Raw genomic sequence first — 17240 nt, forward strand, 5'->3', positions numbered from 1 at the left:
GCAAATTGCCAGGTCTTTTCTCCCTCAGAGCTGCTGGTGGGTTTGAACAACCTACCAACCTTTCAGTTAGCAGCCGAGAGCTTGCTTTACCATTGTGCCACCAGGGCTCCTTTTTAGGAGGCTAGAAGTCTGAATTCAGGGCACCGGCTCTAAGGGAAGCCTTTCTCATTCTGCTCTGGGGAATGTCCTTGTCTCTTTTCAGCTTCTGTTCCTCGGTTCCTTGGTGGTCTTCCTGTGGCGTGGCACCTATCTTCCACCATCTGTGCTTGCTTGCTTCTGTGCCTAATTTGCTCTTTTGTATCTCAAAAGCGTTTGGTTTAAAACACACCCTACACTGATATTGCCTCGTTAACATAACAAAGAAACCTCTATTCTCAAACAGGAATTATAGCCATGGGTACGAAAATCAAAAACCAAACCCGTTGCCGTCAAGTCAATTCCTACTCAGAGGGACCCTAAAAGGACAGAGTAGAACTGCCCCATAGGGTTTCCAAGGAGCGACTGGTGGATTAAAACTGCCAACTTTCAGTTAGCAGCTGTACCTCTTAACCACTGCGCCACTGGGGACCCCTCCACAGGTATACGGGTTAGGATTTCAACACATATTTTGTGGGGACACAATTAAATCCATAACACCCAGGGACCCTCTTGCCTCCTGGCCATTGCTTCCAGTCCCCATGATTGACAGTCTGGGGTGTATGCTGCAATCTAAAGTGGTTTATTTTTTTAGCTTTCTATTGACGCAGGACCTAAGTACAGTCCTAAGTGTACAGCTCCATGAGTTTTCACAAACTGAACGCATCTGGGTAACCAGCACACAGATCCAGAAACAGAACATTACAGCAGCACACAAGCCCCCTCTGCCCCCTCAGGCACTCCCCTCTCAAGAGTAACCACTATCCTGACTTCCAATCAAGAGGAAGTTTGAAAAATGCTTTGCAGACCCTGAGGGCTATTCTGGCATCTGCTGCACACTGCCCCCATGGCGCTAGCTTGCATGGCAAAGCCTCTCTAGAAATGTCACTACCTGTTTGATTTCTTCCAAGTTTAGCAATCAAAGATATTTTGTGACACTATGTAATATTGGAATGCTGCACCCCGTTTCTCTTTGTATGTGTAAGGAAAAATTAGTCTTCATTTTGGAAACTTGCTTTCTTTTTTGGGATTCTTATTTCCTACATCCATACAGCCATTTCCTGGCTTGCTGTGGCAAAGATTTTCCTACTGTCGTTTGAGCTTGTTGCCTCCTTTGTTTCGGCACATAATTCCCAGTTAGGTATGTTCTGACCCTCCAGCGTTCCACCATGAGGACAGAGGAGAGAGGAGAAGCTCCATCACAGAATGCCCATCTACAATGTCCCTTGTTCGGGTCTCAGCCTCCTGCCTGGCCCCAGAGTCTCCCTGAATTTTTGTTTCCTCGTTTGCAGACACAGGAACTGACCGGGCCTGTTCTCTGTTGAGTAGCTGCCGCTTCCTTCTCCCTACTTTCCCAGTCTTTGTTCCCCCTGAAGATAAACATCTAGGGTCTTTTTGTTGTAAGGATTTTACTTCCAGTTATTATTATGAGCAACAAGGCCTGGTGGGATAGTGGTTAACGCGATTAACTGCTAACTGAAAGGTCGGCAGTTTGAAACCACCAGTCGCTCCACTGGAGAAAGATGTGGCAGTCTGCTTCCGTAGAGATTTACAGCCTTGGAAACCCTATGGGATGGCTGAGTTGGAATTGACTCGACAGCAGTGGGTTTGGTTTTGGTATTATTATGAGTGTTGTGTGGGAATTTACTTTGATAGGGTCCCACCAGGAAAGCTCTCCCAGAGTCCCCAGAGTGCACTGCTCACATGTCCTGCCCTCTTTGCCACTTCAGAGGGACCTTTGCCTCCCAACCTATTTCCCCAAAGCTGGCCCTAGCACTCCAGCTACACCGTACTGAGACACGAGAGTTGCTTACGGTAAGGACTGTCTTTGAGGCTTGGCAGCAAAACCCAGTGACCATAGTCCTTGGACTATAGCAACAGTGACAGCCCAGAAACAGATCATAGTAGGTCAGCCAGGCAGCCTCTTCCAAGTGCTCAGAGTTTAAAAATCTTAGAGGTGCTGAATGATCAAAACTGCAAAACAAGCACCTACTCCCCAAGCTTGGGTACTAAGGGTAGAAGGGTGGCCCTACCAAGAAGGTTCTGGCACTGACATCCCTTGTCTGCCCATTTTCTGACAAGAGACTCCAGCAGCCTTGCCACAGTGGCTTCCACTTGGCTTTCTTCTCCTTGTGCACTGCAGCGGGCTGTGGGCACAGTTTTCCTGCTGCTGTCCGTAAGGGTTAGGAGTGCCTCGCCATGATCCACCTGAGTCATCAATTGTTCACATCTTCAAACCCAAAACTAACCCATTGCTATCGAGTGGATTCCTCTTTGTAGCTACCCTATTCTTTGCATCTTCAGTGTCTCCTCGTCTCCATGGCTTGACATCCACTTTCTTCTCATGTAGGCTACCACAAAGAAGGCTTTCTAGCCATCCAGCATGCTCTGGATAAAGCCATCATGTGGCACCATGGTAAAGATGCAATGACCAAGATGTTTGCTAACGTCAGCGTGCTGGTGAAGAGGTTCCCACATGGGCCCTACATCCAGGACCACTTCTTTCTGGTCCTGCAGAACGAGTTCCCACCGCTTCTCATGCTCAGCTTCATCTGCATCGAGCTCACCATCATCAACTCCATTGTCCTGGAGAAAGAGAGGAAGCTGAAGGTAACACCAGCTCCTCTGGTGGGTGGCCTCTCCTGGGGCAGGAAGGTTTGGAGGCTGCTAATGAGAAATGCCCAGAGTGGGAAGCAGGGCCAGGCAGGTAAGAGGCTGCTTAGGTGTCAGAGTGGCTGGCCAGGTGAGTGGAAGCCTAGAAATTCTTTGGTAATTTTAGCCTGCTTGGAACTTAAAACAAAAAAAACCTAAACCTGTTGTCATCAAGTCGATTCCAACTCAGCAACCCTATAGGACAGAGTAGAACTGCCCCATAGGGTTTCCAGGGAATGGCTGGTGGATTCAAACTGCTGACCTTTTGGTTAGCAGCCAAGCTCTTAACCACTGTGCCTCCAGGAGGCACCAAAGTTGGCTTTACTGCTTTCAGACAGGGCATGGCCCACCTAGTGGCTACTGGTTGGCTAGCATGCTCTTAGCATGCAGTAGGTGTTCAGAAATGCCTTGTGGAGTGACCAACTGATAAACGCATACTGGTACCAGTTGCCGACAAGTTGACTCTGACCCACGGCGACCCCATGTGTGTCAGGTTAGAGCTGTGTTGCATAGGGTTTCCAATGGCTGATTTTTCCAAAGTGTAGATTGACAGGACTTTTTTCTGAGGCACCTCAGGGTAGACTTGAACCTCCAACCATTTAGGAGCCAAGCGTGTTAACTGTTGCACCAGCCAGGGTCTGCAACAACATTTAGGAGGCGAATAATCATCCCAAACAGACTCCCTCTTTGCTGTGAGGCAGACAGGAGAACGCTCTTGGGAGAGCCAAGGCCAGGGGGATTGCTGAGCTGCTCCTGAGGTTCACAGCTTTCCTCTGCTTTCTGCACGCTGCTGTTCGCTCATGTGCTCCCATTATTTCTCTAGCCTCATTTTTTTGCTCTCTCTCTTTTTTAATATTTTCTTCTCATTCTTTTTATTTTTTCTCCTTTTATTGTTTCTCATGGCTATGTGTTAAAATAGCCTGCCAGGGACTTCCAGAGCCTCGCTTGTCCTCACTGCCAACGTCTACGGTATAAGAGCAGATTGCTCCGGTCTGCTTTGTCTTCTTGCATTTCCACTAGGAAGGAAGGGGCCTAACTGCTGGTGTCTTGTGAGGGAGCCTGGCCGTGGGAGGGTGTTGGCTTGGCCGTGGTGGTAGTGGGATTGTGGGCTGCCTGGCAGACCCTTCCACTTGGCTCTGTACCTACTGAAAACCCAGAGAAACTAGACTTCTGTGTGCGGGTGGAATCCCCTTTTTAATCTCCGGTGTGGAAGCCTTTCCCTTCCCAGCTGGTTAAACTATGTCAGCAGCAAACTGGCGGAGGGAGGTGCTGGGCTTAGACCATCAAATTGGTCATTCATTGCTGCTTTCACACTTGAGTCTGCTGTCTAGACAAAAGTAGTTAAAGAATGCTTCTGAGAAACTTAAAAATAACCACCAATAGAATTAAAAAGTAGGACATGTAACTTTTAGAACACTAAAAGAGATAATAAAAACGAAGAAATTGTAGCCCATATACCAAGCCAAAAAACCAAAGGAATCACAAAAAATCAGACGGAACAGAAAGTATAAAAGTATTAAATAAAATAGATGAAGACTGAACGTGGCAGTTAAAATGATAAATGGAAATGGGACCACCTCTCCTTTCAAAAGGAAAAAAAAAAAAAAACTTAGAATAGTTCAAGAAACAAAATCCATCTAAAACAAAGTATATGGGTGCGAACAGGAACCGGAACAAATCGGAACCAGAGTGATCTGCTCTACTGGTGATTCTCAGACTTGGTCCCTAGCCAGCAGCATTAGCATCTCCTGGGGAAAAAAAAAAAAAAGTTGTTAGAAATGCAAATTCTCAACAGGGGTTCAAACCCTAATGAACTGTTCTGTTCGAAGGCCTGACAAAATGACACAAAGCACACTGTTCTTGGTTGATTTAATAGCACTGGTATGTAGTGCTTTCCATGTACTGGGTACTCTTTGAAGCACTGTGTGTGTCACCCACGTCTTAGCTATCTAGTGCTGCTATAACAGGAATACCACAAATGGGTAGCTTTAACAAACAGAAATTTATTTTCTCACAGTTTAGGAGGCTAGAAGTCTGAATTCAGGGTGCTAGCTCCAGGGAAAGGCTTTCTTTCTCTGCCAGCTCTGGAGGAAGGTCCTTGTCTCTTTTCAGTTTCTGCTCCTGGGTGATCTTCAGGTGGCTTAGCATCTCTCTTCCCCCATCTCTGGTTGCTTGCTTGCTTGTTTAGTCTCTTTCATATCTCAAAAGAGCTTAACTTAAGACACTCATCAAAAAAAAAAAAAAGCCAAACCTACTGCCTTCGAGTTGATTCCGACTCATAGGACAGAATAGAACTGCCCCATAGGATTTCCAAGGCTATAAATCTTTACAGAAACAGTACCACATCTTTCTCCCGTGGAGCAGCTGGTGGGTTCCAACAGTCGATCTTTTCGTTAGCAACCAAGCGCTTTAACCACTGTACTGCCTGGGCTCCTACTTAAGACACACCCTACATCAATACTGTCTCATTAACATAACAAAGAAAATCCATTCCCAAATGGATCATAACCAGAGGTATATGGGTTAGGATTTACAACACGTGTTTTTGGGGACACAGTTCAAACCATAACACCCTCCTAACAGCTTGGGCCAAAATCTTGTGCTCACCCCTCCAGCCTCTCCATTCTGTCCTCTGCCCTGAAGGCTGCCCTGCAGGGCTTCAGCGCACACTCCCTGGAGCCAGTAGGGTCTTGGAGGAGGAGGAATGAGGTCAGAGTGTTTACTCCCCTGGCTGTGTCTCTACAGATCATTCAGGGCTTGGTTTGCCCCTTAACTGAAGGTCACTGTTCTGTCAAGATGTCTTGCTGTACATGACTCTATTCGCTTCTGGGTTCTGGCAACCTCTCTTCCTTCTCATCCCTTTGGGCCCCAGGATGGCAACAGCTTGGTTGCTGCTATTCCTAGGTGCCTGCGCCATCTTGTTGGATTTTCTGTCTAGGTGCCCTAGGTGCCTGCGCCATCCTGCTGGATTTTCTATCTAGATGCACATGTTTGTAATTAGGCTTTTTATAAACAACCAAACCAGTTGTCAAAAAGTCAAGTCAGTTCCAACTCATGGTGACCCCATGTATGTCAGAGTAGAACTGTGCTTCATAGGGTTTTCAATAGCTGATTTTTCAGAAGCAGATGGCCAGGCTATTCTTCCAGGTGCCCCTGAGTGTTTAGCAGCTGAGCTAGCTAACCATGTGCACCACCCAGGGACTCCCGTTATAAACAAATCCTTCTTGCATAGTTCCATTTGAGTGTAACATCTGTTTCTTTTAGGGGCCCTGACTGACACACAGTTTTGTGAGATAACTACTACTCTAACTCTTCCTGAGCAAGGGAGGTAACCTGAGGCATAGAGAGGTTAATAATTTTAAGATCACTTTTTACAGCACAGCACAACCTGACCATAAAAAAACAGTTTCCATCTCCTAAGTTTTCCAATAATTAAGCTTTAGCTTCTCCAACTGGGAATCTTGATGAAATATGCTGGAGAGGAAGAGGCTCTGTTTCTGCTGGTTGAAGTCTGAAGGAGACTACCCACTGGGGAGCTCTAGAGAGCTTTGAGCCCTAGAGCCCAGAGGGATCCATGTGGTTGGCTCCTCGTTTTTCTTCATAAGGTGCCTTGAACCCAACCCAAACTTCTCAGCTTTTCTTTGGTGAAGACCCAGGAGCAGGAAAGTTATATTCCAGGAGGAATCATTAATATGGCATCTACTCCAAGAGGGAGAGTGCCCTAATAAAGTTTTTCCCTGGGACCAAGGTGGGAGAATGGGAGTGTCACTGTCTTTTCTGAGCACTGAATGCAACAGGCAGAGCTCTCTTCTCTTTTAAAGTACTTTGTGCTGAGTGGAGGAGTCCTGATGGCACAGTGATTAAGCACTCAGCTGTGAAGTGAAAGGCCCATGGTTCGATCTTGGGGAGAAAGATGTGGCAGTCTGCTTCTGTAAAGATTACAGCCTTTGTCATGGATTGAATTGTATCTCCCAAAAATATGCATCAACTTGGTTAGGCCATGATTCCCAGTATTGTGTGAATGTTCTCCATTTTGTGATTTTCCTAGGTGTTATAAATCATAATTGGTGCCTGTGGTTAAAGAGAATTAGGGTAGGATGTAACACTCTCGCTCAGGTCACATCCCTGATCCAATGTAAAGGGAATTTCCCTGGGGTGTGGCCTGCACCACTTTTTATCTTACAAGAGATAAAAGGAAAGGGAAGCAAGCAGAGAGTTGGGGACCTCATTCCACCAAGAAAGAAGTGCCAGGAGTAGAGTATGTCCTTTGGGCCTGAGGTTCCTGCACGGAGATGCTCCCACACCAAGCAAAGATTGATGAGAAGGACCTTCCTCCAGAGCTGACAGAGACAGAAAGCCTTTCCCTGAAGCTGATGCCTTGAATTTGGACTTTTAACCTACTTTACTGTGAAGAAATTAATTTCTCTTTGTTAAAGCCATCTGCTTGTGGCATTTCTGTTATAGCAGCACTAGATGACTAAGATAGCCTTGGAAACCCTATTGGGCAGTTCTACTCTATCCTACAGAGTCATTCTGAGTCAGAATTGACTCCATGGCAATGGGTTTTGGTTTGATGCTGAGTGTTGGATCCAGTCTGACAGTGCAGATGGGTTAAGGAGCAGACAAATGGATTCTCTTTAATTTAAGAGCCACCTGGGCCCCCCACTGCTGGCATAGGCCCTTTGCTCTAGTTGAATAGGGCTCTTTCCTATTCCCCAGGTAGGTGCTAGCTCTATACTGTTCCTCTGTAGGAATTCCCTCTACTTCAAAATTTGCATTGTGGTTCACCTCCTTCAAGAAATCTTTCCAAAGTCCATCAGTCTTTCATCCCAACCTCCAGTGTTGCGTCCACCTCTACTATTGGACAGTTAGAGCTTAACTGACATCCATGTAATCAGTTCCCCCAGTTAACTGGCCCTCCCTCCCCTCTCTACAGCAGACGGACCACGTAGATGGCTCAGCCCACTGTGGCTGGCAGCCTTCTCTCCAGTGTACACAGGCATGTGTCCTCTCCCTGCTGAGTGCATGCTTCCCAGGGTTTGTTCCTAAATCTCACTGTACGTACACTTGTGGTTGTGCTGGACTCTGGTGGCACAGTGGTTGAGAGCTTGGCTGCTAACCAAAAGGTTGGCAGTTCGAACCCACCAGCTGCTCCTTGGAAACCCTATATGGCAGTTCTACCCTGTCCTATAGGGTCACTATGAGTTGGAAATGACTCAGTGGCAATGGGTTTGGTGCTTACAATTTGCGATTTAATTAAATATTATATAAATGGATGAAATGGACTGGAGTTGCCTTTGAGAGTTTTGTCAAATGCTTTGGAAAGACTCAGTAAAGCAGATCCCTAAGAAATAAAAAAGCTGGTACATTTTGTGTGGGTGAGATGACTAAAATTTGAGGAAAAATTGTAAGAACCTGGGCAGAGTCCACACTAGGTCACTTCACACCTGTATTTATGTGCTCAATCTTCTTTTGAGACTCTGATCATAGCTTACACATTATGGTGGGTGTTATACTAACACACAGCCCAGCTGGCCCATGCTGCAAAAGAAGACTTCATGTTCCCACATCAAAATAGTGGCCCATGACTGTACATTTATATAAGTTAAAATAAAAATTTTAAGGTATATGTATACATTTTTGTGATTCCTTGCTTTAACCAACTTGTTTTCTGATTAACCAACCTATTAGCAATGCCCGTCTTAAAAGACAAAAAGGCTGCTCCTGTACGTAGAGTATGAAGTATAAAACCCATTGCCGTCGAGTCAATTCTGATTCATAGTGACCCTGTAGGATCAGTAGAACTGCCCCATAGGGTTTCTAAGGAGCGGCTGAAGGATTTGAACTGCCGACCTTTCAGTTATCAGCCGAGCTCTTAACCACTGCACCACCAAGGCTGCGTTATTGTATACGCATCTCTAGGTTCTGAATTTTGGAAGGCAGTAACTCTTTTATGTTTCGTATTTTTCCTCCTTGGAACCTAGCACAGTGCTTTGCATTTACTCACTCATCAAACATTGAGTGGGTTCTGTTTATCAGGCATGTACATTAGAGATGTAGGTATACATGACTCGGCCCTGCCCCTCAGGTAAGTCACAGCCATAAAACCAAGTATGCCAAAAGAATTAGAAGTGCTAAGGTAATGGGATAAATAGAGTGTTATGCTGGGTAGAAGATGGGCAGAGTTGACCAGAGAAAGTTTCACAGAGCAGGTAACTCTTGAACTAGGTTTTGAAAGTCAAGTAGGATTTTGCTAGGTAAAGAGAGGATGAGAGAAAAAAAAAAAAAAGAGTGAGAACAATGTGTGTGAAAAATAAAAAAGAGACCGTGGTATGTTCAGTAAATTGCAAGAAGGCTTGTGTAGCTACAGCATAGGATGTCAGGGAGTTTAGATTTTATCCTGAGGGCCATAAGGGCCATTCACTTAGACCAGGCCTTCAATAAGTAAATGAAAAAAAAAAAGACTAATTTTAACACAGGGCCCATCTCTACCGCACCTAAGCCAGGTAAATGCCTCTCACTGGTTTGTACTCCTCTTTCTAGTTTTGTCTTCAGCATACCCCAGTAGATACCCATCCCCAATATACACATACAGACCCTTCATCCCAGGCTGCTGGTGTTGCAGTAACAGGCAGTTAAACCCACCCAGTGGGAACTGCACATCAGACAGTGTCACATGTGGTTATTTTGCTTTCTCTAGGAGTATACGTGTATGATGGGACTGCACAACTGGCTGCACTGGGTTGCTTGGTTCATCATGTTCTTCATTTCCATCTTCATTGCTGTTTCTTTAATGACAGTGTTGTTCTGCACCAAGGTACGCATGTTTCTCCTTCAGGATGTGCTGTGCTCTGAATAGGTGGGAAAGATCCTTGGTGGGTGGTGGTGCTGAGGTTCAATATCTGATGAAACACAGCTGCTGGTGAGCACTTGGAAAAGTGCAAGTTGCTGTGTGGTGGTATTTGCTAAAGTTAAGGATGGGGAGGGCTTTGCCCTCCCTTCAGTTCCCTGGTTTCAAGTACTGGACATGGGTGTGGTTAACATCATTAGCAAAGTGGAATGCCAAAAAATGTCTTTTATGAACTTTAAAGTATTATAAATTTTATAACCTATAAATAGTTTTTAAAAAGTTATTGTGAAAGACAAAAATATTCTTTCATGCTGGTGATATCTTGTTATTTTTTCTTTTACGCTGTCAATAAAATTTGGTGTTATCATCTGCTAACATGCATTTAATGATTGTGTCATACACTGTATGAATATAAAAAAACTACCTTCTCAATTACCAAAATAGGCACAATTTGGGAAAGGAATGCAGGAAAACCTAGACTAAATAGGAAAAGATAGGAAACAAAGGAAATGGCCAGGAAATATTAAAAAGAGAAAACATATCAAAAGGAATGCCAAAATTATCTGTAACGATAATAATTAAAAATGGGAGGCAGAGCCAAGATGGCAGAATACACAGATGCTTCTGGTGAGCCCTCTTTACAACAAAGACCTGAAAAACAAGTAAAATGAGTATATTTGTGACAAGCTGGGAGCCCTGAGCTTCAAAGGCAAGCTTAGGAAACGAACTGAGGGGCAGAGGGAGGAAGAGACCATTCAGAAGCAGATAGGAGTTACCAGACCTGAATCAGGGGCAGCCATCAGGCACCATTCCTGGAGCAGCTGCGGCGGGCTAGTACTAGCAATCAGCAGCAGTTTCCTCAGGGAGAAGCAGCCAGCCACACAGCCTACTCACACCTCTGGAACCTGAGAAGAGCGGCGCTTTTGGCAAAAGCTAAATACTTGCATATATTTTACTATGCCCCCACCCCCACCCCCAAGCAGGCTTCAGTGGCTGAATTCCCTGGGCCTGAGACAGACAGTGTTGAGCACCTAGAGCCATCCTCCCAGCCTTGGGAAGGGAAAAATTTTGCAACTGGGGGAAAAGATAATTTGCTAGCTCCACTAACTGAGGGAGCTCAGGACAGAAGCGGCTCCTGTCCAGGCATAAACAGTCTGTGGACTTTGAGCACCTTTCCCTTCTGCATGGACCTGTGTGGGCCTATTTCGGGAGAATAGGCCGTTGTAGGCAGACTCCAATCGTTTTAGCTGTGTGGTGGAGAGTTGGGTGTTTGATGTTTGACATTGCTTTGCCTATTAAACAAGGTCCTCACCTACCCACATCAGGGACCTAAGGACTGGTAGCTCCACTCAGGTCACCCAGCCACCCATGACAGGGGTCCAAAGATAACTGGCACCTCCCAGTCCTTACAACCAAAAACTTTGGGTGCCCATGGTCCATCTGCAGAACCCACCCACCTGCACGCTCTAGGGAACACGGACGCTTTTCTCAAAGACACGTGGGAGTCGGTTCTCAGCCCTTTAATGATTAAAGGGATAGTACACCAAGAAGACATAACCATATTAAATATTTATGCACCCAATGACAGAGCTGCAAGATACATAAAACATAAAACAAACTCTATCAGCATTGAAAAGTGAGAGACAGCTCCACAATAATAGTAGGAGACTTCAACACACCACTTTCGATGAAGGACAAGACATCCAAAAAGAAGCTCAATAAAGACATGGAAGATCTAAATGCCACTGACTTGACCTCATAGACATATACAGAACACTCCACCCAACAGGAACTAGGTGTACTTTCTGTTCTGGTGCACATGGAACATTCTCTAGAATAGACCACATATTAGGTAATAAAGCAAGCTTTAGCAGAATCCAAAACATTGAAATATTACAAAATATCTTCTCTGACCATAAGGCCATAAACGTGGAAACCAATAACAGAAAAACAGGGAAAAGAAATAAAACACTATTGGAAACTGAACAATACCCTGCTCAAAAAAGACTGGATTATAGAAGACATTAAGGATGGAATAAAGAAATTCAGAGAATCCAATGAGAATGAAAATACTTCCTATCAGAACCTTTTGGACACAGCAAAAGCGGTGCTCAGAGGCCAATTTATATCAATAAATGCACACATACAAAAAGAAGAAAGAGCCAAAATCAAAGAATTATCCCTACAACTTGAACAAATAGAAAGAGCGCAACAAAAGAAACCTACAGGCACCAGAAGAAAAGAAATAGTAAAAATTAGAGCTGAACTAAATGAAATAGAAAACAGAAAAACAATTGAAAGGATTAACAAGACCAAAAGCTGTTTTTCTGAAAAAAATCAACAAAATTGATAAGCCACTGGCCAAACTGACAAAAGAAAAACAGGAGAAGAAGCAAATAACCCAAATAAGAAATGAGATGGGCGGTATTACAACAGACCCAACTGAAATTCAGAGAATCATATCAGATTAATGTGAAAAATTGTACCCTAACAAATTTGAAAACCTAGAAGAAACGGATGAATTCCTAGAAACACACTGCCTACCTAAATTAACACAAAGAGAGGTAGAACAACTAAATAGGCCCATAACGAAAGAAGAGATTGAAAAGGTAATCAGAAAACTTCCAACAAAAAACAGCCCTGGTTGGGACAGCTTCAATGCAGAGTTCTACCAAACTGTCAGAGAAGAGTTAACACCACTACTACTAAAGGTATTTCAGAGCATAGAAAAGGACAGAATACTCCCAAACTCATTCTATGAAGCCACCATATCCCTGATACCAAAACCAGGTAAAGATACCACAAGAAAAGAAAATTATAGACCTGTATCCCTCATGAACGTAGATGCAAAAATCCTCAACAAAATTCTAGTCAACAGAATTCAACAGCATATCAAAAAAATAATTCACCATGACCAAGTGGGATTCATACCAGGTATGCAGCGATGGTTCAACATTAGAAAAACAAATAATGTAATCCACCACACAAATAAAACAAAAGACAAGAATCACATGAGTTTATCAATTGATGCAGAAAAGGCATTGGACAAAGTTCAACACCCATTCGTGATAAAAACTCTCAGCCAAATAGGAATAGAAGGACAATTCCTCAACATAATAAAGGGCACCTATACAAAGCCAGGAGCCAACATCACCCTACATGGAGAGAGCCTGAAAGCATTCCCACTGAGATGGGGAACCAGACAAGGATGCCCTTTATCACTGCTCTTATTCAACAGTGTGCTGGAAGTCCTAGCCAGAGCAATTAGGCTAGATAAAGAAATAAAGTGCATCCGGATTGGCAAGGAAGAAGTATAAGGATCTCTATTTGCAGATGACATGATCTTATACACAGAAAACCCTAAGGAATGCTCATGAAAACTACTGAAACTAATAGAAGAGTTCAGCAGAGTATCGGGAAACAAGATAAACATACAAAAATCAGTTGGATTCCTCTACACCAACAAAGAGAGTGTCGATGAGGAAATCACCAAATCAATACCATTTACAACAGCCCCTTAGAAGTCTGAATAAAAAAAAAAAAAGACTGAATACGTAGGAATAAATCTAACCAGAGATGTAAAAGACCTACACAAAGAAAACTGTAAGGCGCTACTGCAAGAAACCAAAAGAGACTTACATAAGTGGAAAAACATACCTTGCTTGTGGATAGGAAGACTCAACATTGTAAAAATGTCTATCCTACCGAAAGCAATCTATATGTACAATGCAATTCCGATCCAAATCCCAACGACATTCTTTAATGAGATGGAGAAACAAATCACCAACTTCATATGGAAGGGAAAGAGGCCCCGGATAAACAAGGCATTATTGAAAAAGAAGAACAAAGTGGGAGGCCTTACTTTACCTGATTTTAGAACCTATTTATACCCCCACAGTAGTCAAAACAACCAGGTACTGGTACAACAGATACGTAGACCAATGGGACAGAATTGAGAAACCAGACATAAATCCATCCACATATGAGCAGTTGATATTTGACAAAGGCCCCAAAACAGTTAAGTGGGGAAAAGACAGTCTTTTTAACAAATGGTGCTGGCATAACTGGATATCCATCTGCAAAAAAGTAAAACAAAACCCATACCTCACTCCATGCACAAAAACGAGCTTGAAATGGATCAAAGACCTAAATATAAAATCTAAAACGATAAAGATCATGGAAGAAAAAATAGAGACACGTTAGGAGCCCTAATGCAAGGCATAAACAGTATACAAAACATTATTAAGAATGCGGAAGAAAAACTAGATAACTGGGAGCTCCTAAAAATCAAACACCTATGCTCATCCAAAGACTTCACCGAAGGGGTAAAAAGACTACCTATAGACTGGGAAAAAGTTTTTAGCTATGACGTTTCCGATCAGCGTCTGATCTCTAAAATCTACATGATGCTGCAAAAACTCAACTACAAAAAGATAAATAACCCAATTAAAAAATGGGCAAATGATATGAATAGACGCTTAACTAAAGAAAACATTCAGGTAGCTAACAAATACACGAGGAAATGTTCACGATCATTAGCCATTAGAGAAACACAGATCAGAGCTACAATGAGATTTCATCTCACTCCAACAAGGCTGGCATTAATCCAAAAAACACAAAATAATAAATGGTGGAGAGGCTGTGGAGGGATTGGAACAATTCTACACTGCTGGTGGAAATGTAAAATGGTACAACCACTTTGGAAATCGATTTGGCACTTCCTTAAAAAGCTAGAGATAGAACTACCATAGGATCCAGCAATCCCACTCCTCGGAATATATCCTAGAGAAATAAGAGCCTTTACACAAACAGATATGTGCACATCCATGTTTATTGCAGCACTGTTTACAGTAGCAAAAAGATGGAAGCAACCAAGGTGCCCATCAACAGATGAATGGATAAAGAAATTATGGTATATTCACACAATGGAATACTACCCATCGATAAAGAACAGTGAGGAATCTGTGCATCATTTCATAACATGGAGGAATGTGGAAGGCATTATGCTGAGTGAAATTAGTTGCAAAAGGACAAATATTGTATAAGACCACTATTATAAGAACTTGAGAAATAGTTTAAACTGAGAATAATTAAAAATGGGATAAACTCATTTATTAAAAGAAGAAAACACTCACATTGGATCAAAAACTTAAATCCAAACTTATGCTCTCAAGAGATACCCTCAAAAACTAAAAATTAAACTACCATGTGACGCAGCAATTTCACTCCTAGGTATATACCCAAAGTACTTGAAAGCAGAGACTCAAACAAAATTGTACACCAATGTTTATTGCAGCACTATTCACAGTAGCCAAAAGGTAGAAACAACCTAAATGCACATCAAGAGATGAATGACAAACAAAATGTGGTACATACATACTACTTAGTAGGAAAAAGTAAGTTTTGATACATGTTGCAATATAGATGGAGCTGGAAGACATCATGCTGAGTGACGTAAGTCAATCACAAAAGGAGAAATGCCTTATGACCTCACACAGAACAGTGAGACAAGAACAGACAAACGTAAAGAGAGTGAAGTTTATTATTGGTTTTCAGGGGTGGAAGGAAAAGAAAAAAGGGAGGGTGTTACTGCTTATGGAGTACTGAGGTTCGGATTATGGTGACAGAAAAATCACGTTGATTAAGGGTAAGATTGCACAGCCCATTAGTGTAATTTCTGTCAATAAGTTGTATACCTGTAAGAAGTTGAATTGGCAAAAAGTTGTGTGATAATATTTACAACAATGACAAAAAAAAAGTTGCTGCTGAGGCTGCTTATGTACAACCAAATACCTCATGGGATTTGGTTCCTTATTTTGGAGATTCAGGGTCATGATTTTTTGGGACATCCCAGTTAATTGGCCTAATAACCTTTTTTAGCGCTACTGTTCTACCTCCTAGTTCATTGTGTAGTGCATGGGGTCTTAAAAGCTTGCAAGCAGCCATCCAAGGCACAGCAACTGGCCTCTATTCACCTGGAGCAACAGGGGAAGGGGAATCAGGACTAGGAGGAGGAAAGGGAAAGTACGGCTAACTGCCTCCATGAACAACTGCTCCCTTTGCCAGAGACCAGAAGAACTGAATGGTGCCTGGGTACTGCTACTGAACATTTTGATAAAAAATTCTATAGAAGAACCCTGATCAAAAGAGGGGAAAAGCAGCACAGAATTTCAAATTCTTACAGACTTTAGAATTTCTGGAGACATGGAGACTGGATGAAACCCTGAAAGTATTGCCCAGAGATAATCTTTAAGCCTTAAACCAAAACTATCCCCCGAAGTCTTCTAATAACCAAACAGTAGTTTAGCTTAGCTAGTAAAGAATGTCTGCCTTGAGCATTGTGCTCTTTTAAGATCTATCTTGGGATCAAATTGACAACAGCAACTGGAATGATTACACAGGAACTTTAGAGGCAGTGAGTTTATGATCACGGGGGAGGAGCAACTCAGAAAAGGAGGGTGAGAATGGTTGCACAATTCAAAGTATGTAATCGGTGTCACTGAATTGTACATATAGAAATTTTGTTAAACTCGTGTATGTTTTGCTGTGTATATTGTCAAAAACAGCAACAATAAAAGTAAAATAAATTATAAAAAATAAAAAGATAATGGAGAGAACATAATTTGTAAATAGTGATGGGATTGCTGGGTCAAAGATCTGCCTTAAAAACTATATATAGTTTTAAGATAATCTTGATTTTTAAAATTTCTGTATTTTTTTAAGGGTATTTTATGCTTTCTCCTCGTTCTTTCCATGTAAAAATGATATACATCTGTGATTGTTTTGTAGATACCTGATCTGGCAGTGTTCAACAACAGTGACCCTAGTTTGATATTTGTTTTTCTAATGTGCTTTGGCGTTGCCACACTGTTCTTTGCTTTCATGGCCAGCACATTCTTCACAAAAGGTGAGTCTTGATCCTGTTTTCTGTCAGGCAGTGGGTTTATGACTTCTTTTTCACATAGCGTGGCTCTTCCCATTACCTGCAATGTTAATTATTATTCCTCCAGAGCCAAGTGTCCACTTTTTTAACAATAGAAGAATTCTATTCACCATTGAAGGCCTGTCGAAGCATCTTGATATATGTATGTTTCTATGCTCCTTTTGGCTTCTAAATATCATGTCTAATGGAGACAGGTAGTGAGTATCAATTGGGAAGAAAAGGGAGGAATAAGATTTACAGGGCAAATAGTTTTCCAGGTCTGATTGTGAAGTTGGGGCACAACCATAGGCTGACTTTTCAGACGCCACATAAGAGAGGAATTCTTTAGAATTTGGTCCTATCAGAAGGAGTATTACCTATTGGTAGAATTGATTAACCACAAGGGGTAAAAATAATAGTCATGAAATCAGGGTGCAGGAGAATTCAGTTGTGGGTCAGCCTAGCAAGGCATAGGCAGAAATTCTGATGGAGCATAGGTCCAGTAATTGGTGACAAAAAGAGGCTTAAAGAGAACTGGGAAAAAAATCAGTGTGTGGTGGAAGTGCAGCTAGGGCAGTTTATTATTTATATTTGTGAATATTTTACATTGAATAGCATCTTCTAACATGTGGGCCCTGGCAAATATTGACTCTGCCAAGAAGGACATGGATGGTTTGGGAT

The 17240-nt window shown here is 42.7% G+C and overlaps 1 protein-coding gene across 1 annotated transcript in view; it reads left to right on the forward strand.

The window, feature by feature from the left end:
* The window catches only part of LOC126087063 (ATP-binding cassette sub-family A member 17-like), a 99686-nt gene that overhangs the window by 13083 nt on the left and 69363 nt on the right, over window positions 1–17240 (forward strand). Inside the window, exons 5-7 of the mRNA XM_049904040.1 lie at window positions 2486–2745; window positions 9488–9604; window positions 16427–16544. Of these exons, the coding sequence (XP_049759997.1) occupies window positions 2486–2745; window positions 9488–9604; window positions 16427–16544 (495 nt within the window). The remainder of the gene's footprint in view (window positions 1–2485; window positions 2746–9487; window positions 9605–16426; window positions 16545–17240) is intronic.

The sequence above is a fragment of the Elephas maximus genome, chromosome 12 (genome assembly GCF_024166365.1).
Source record: "Elephas maximus indicus isolate mEleMax1 chromosome 12, mEleMax1 primary haplotype, whole genome shotgun sequence".
Lineage (NCBI taxonomy): Eukaryota > Metazoa > Chordata > Mammalia > Proboscidea > Elephantidae > Elephas > Elephas maximus.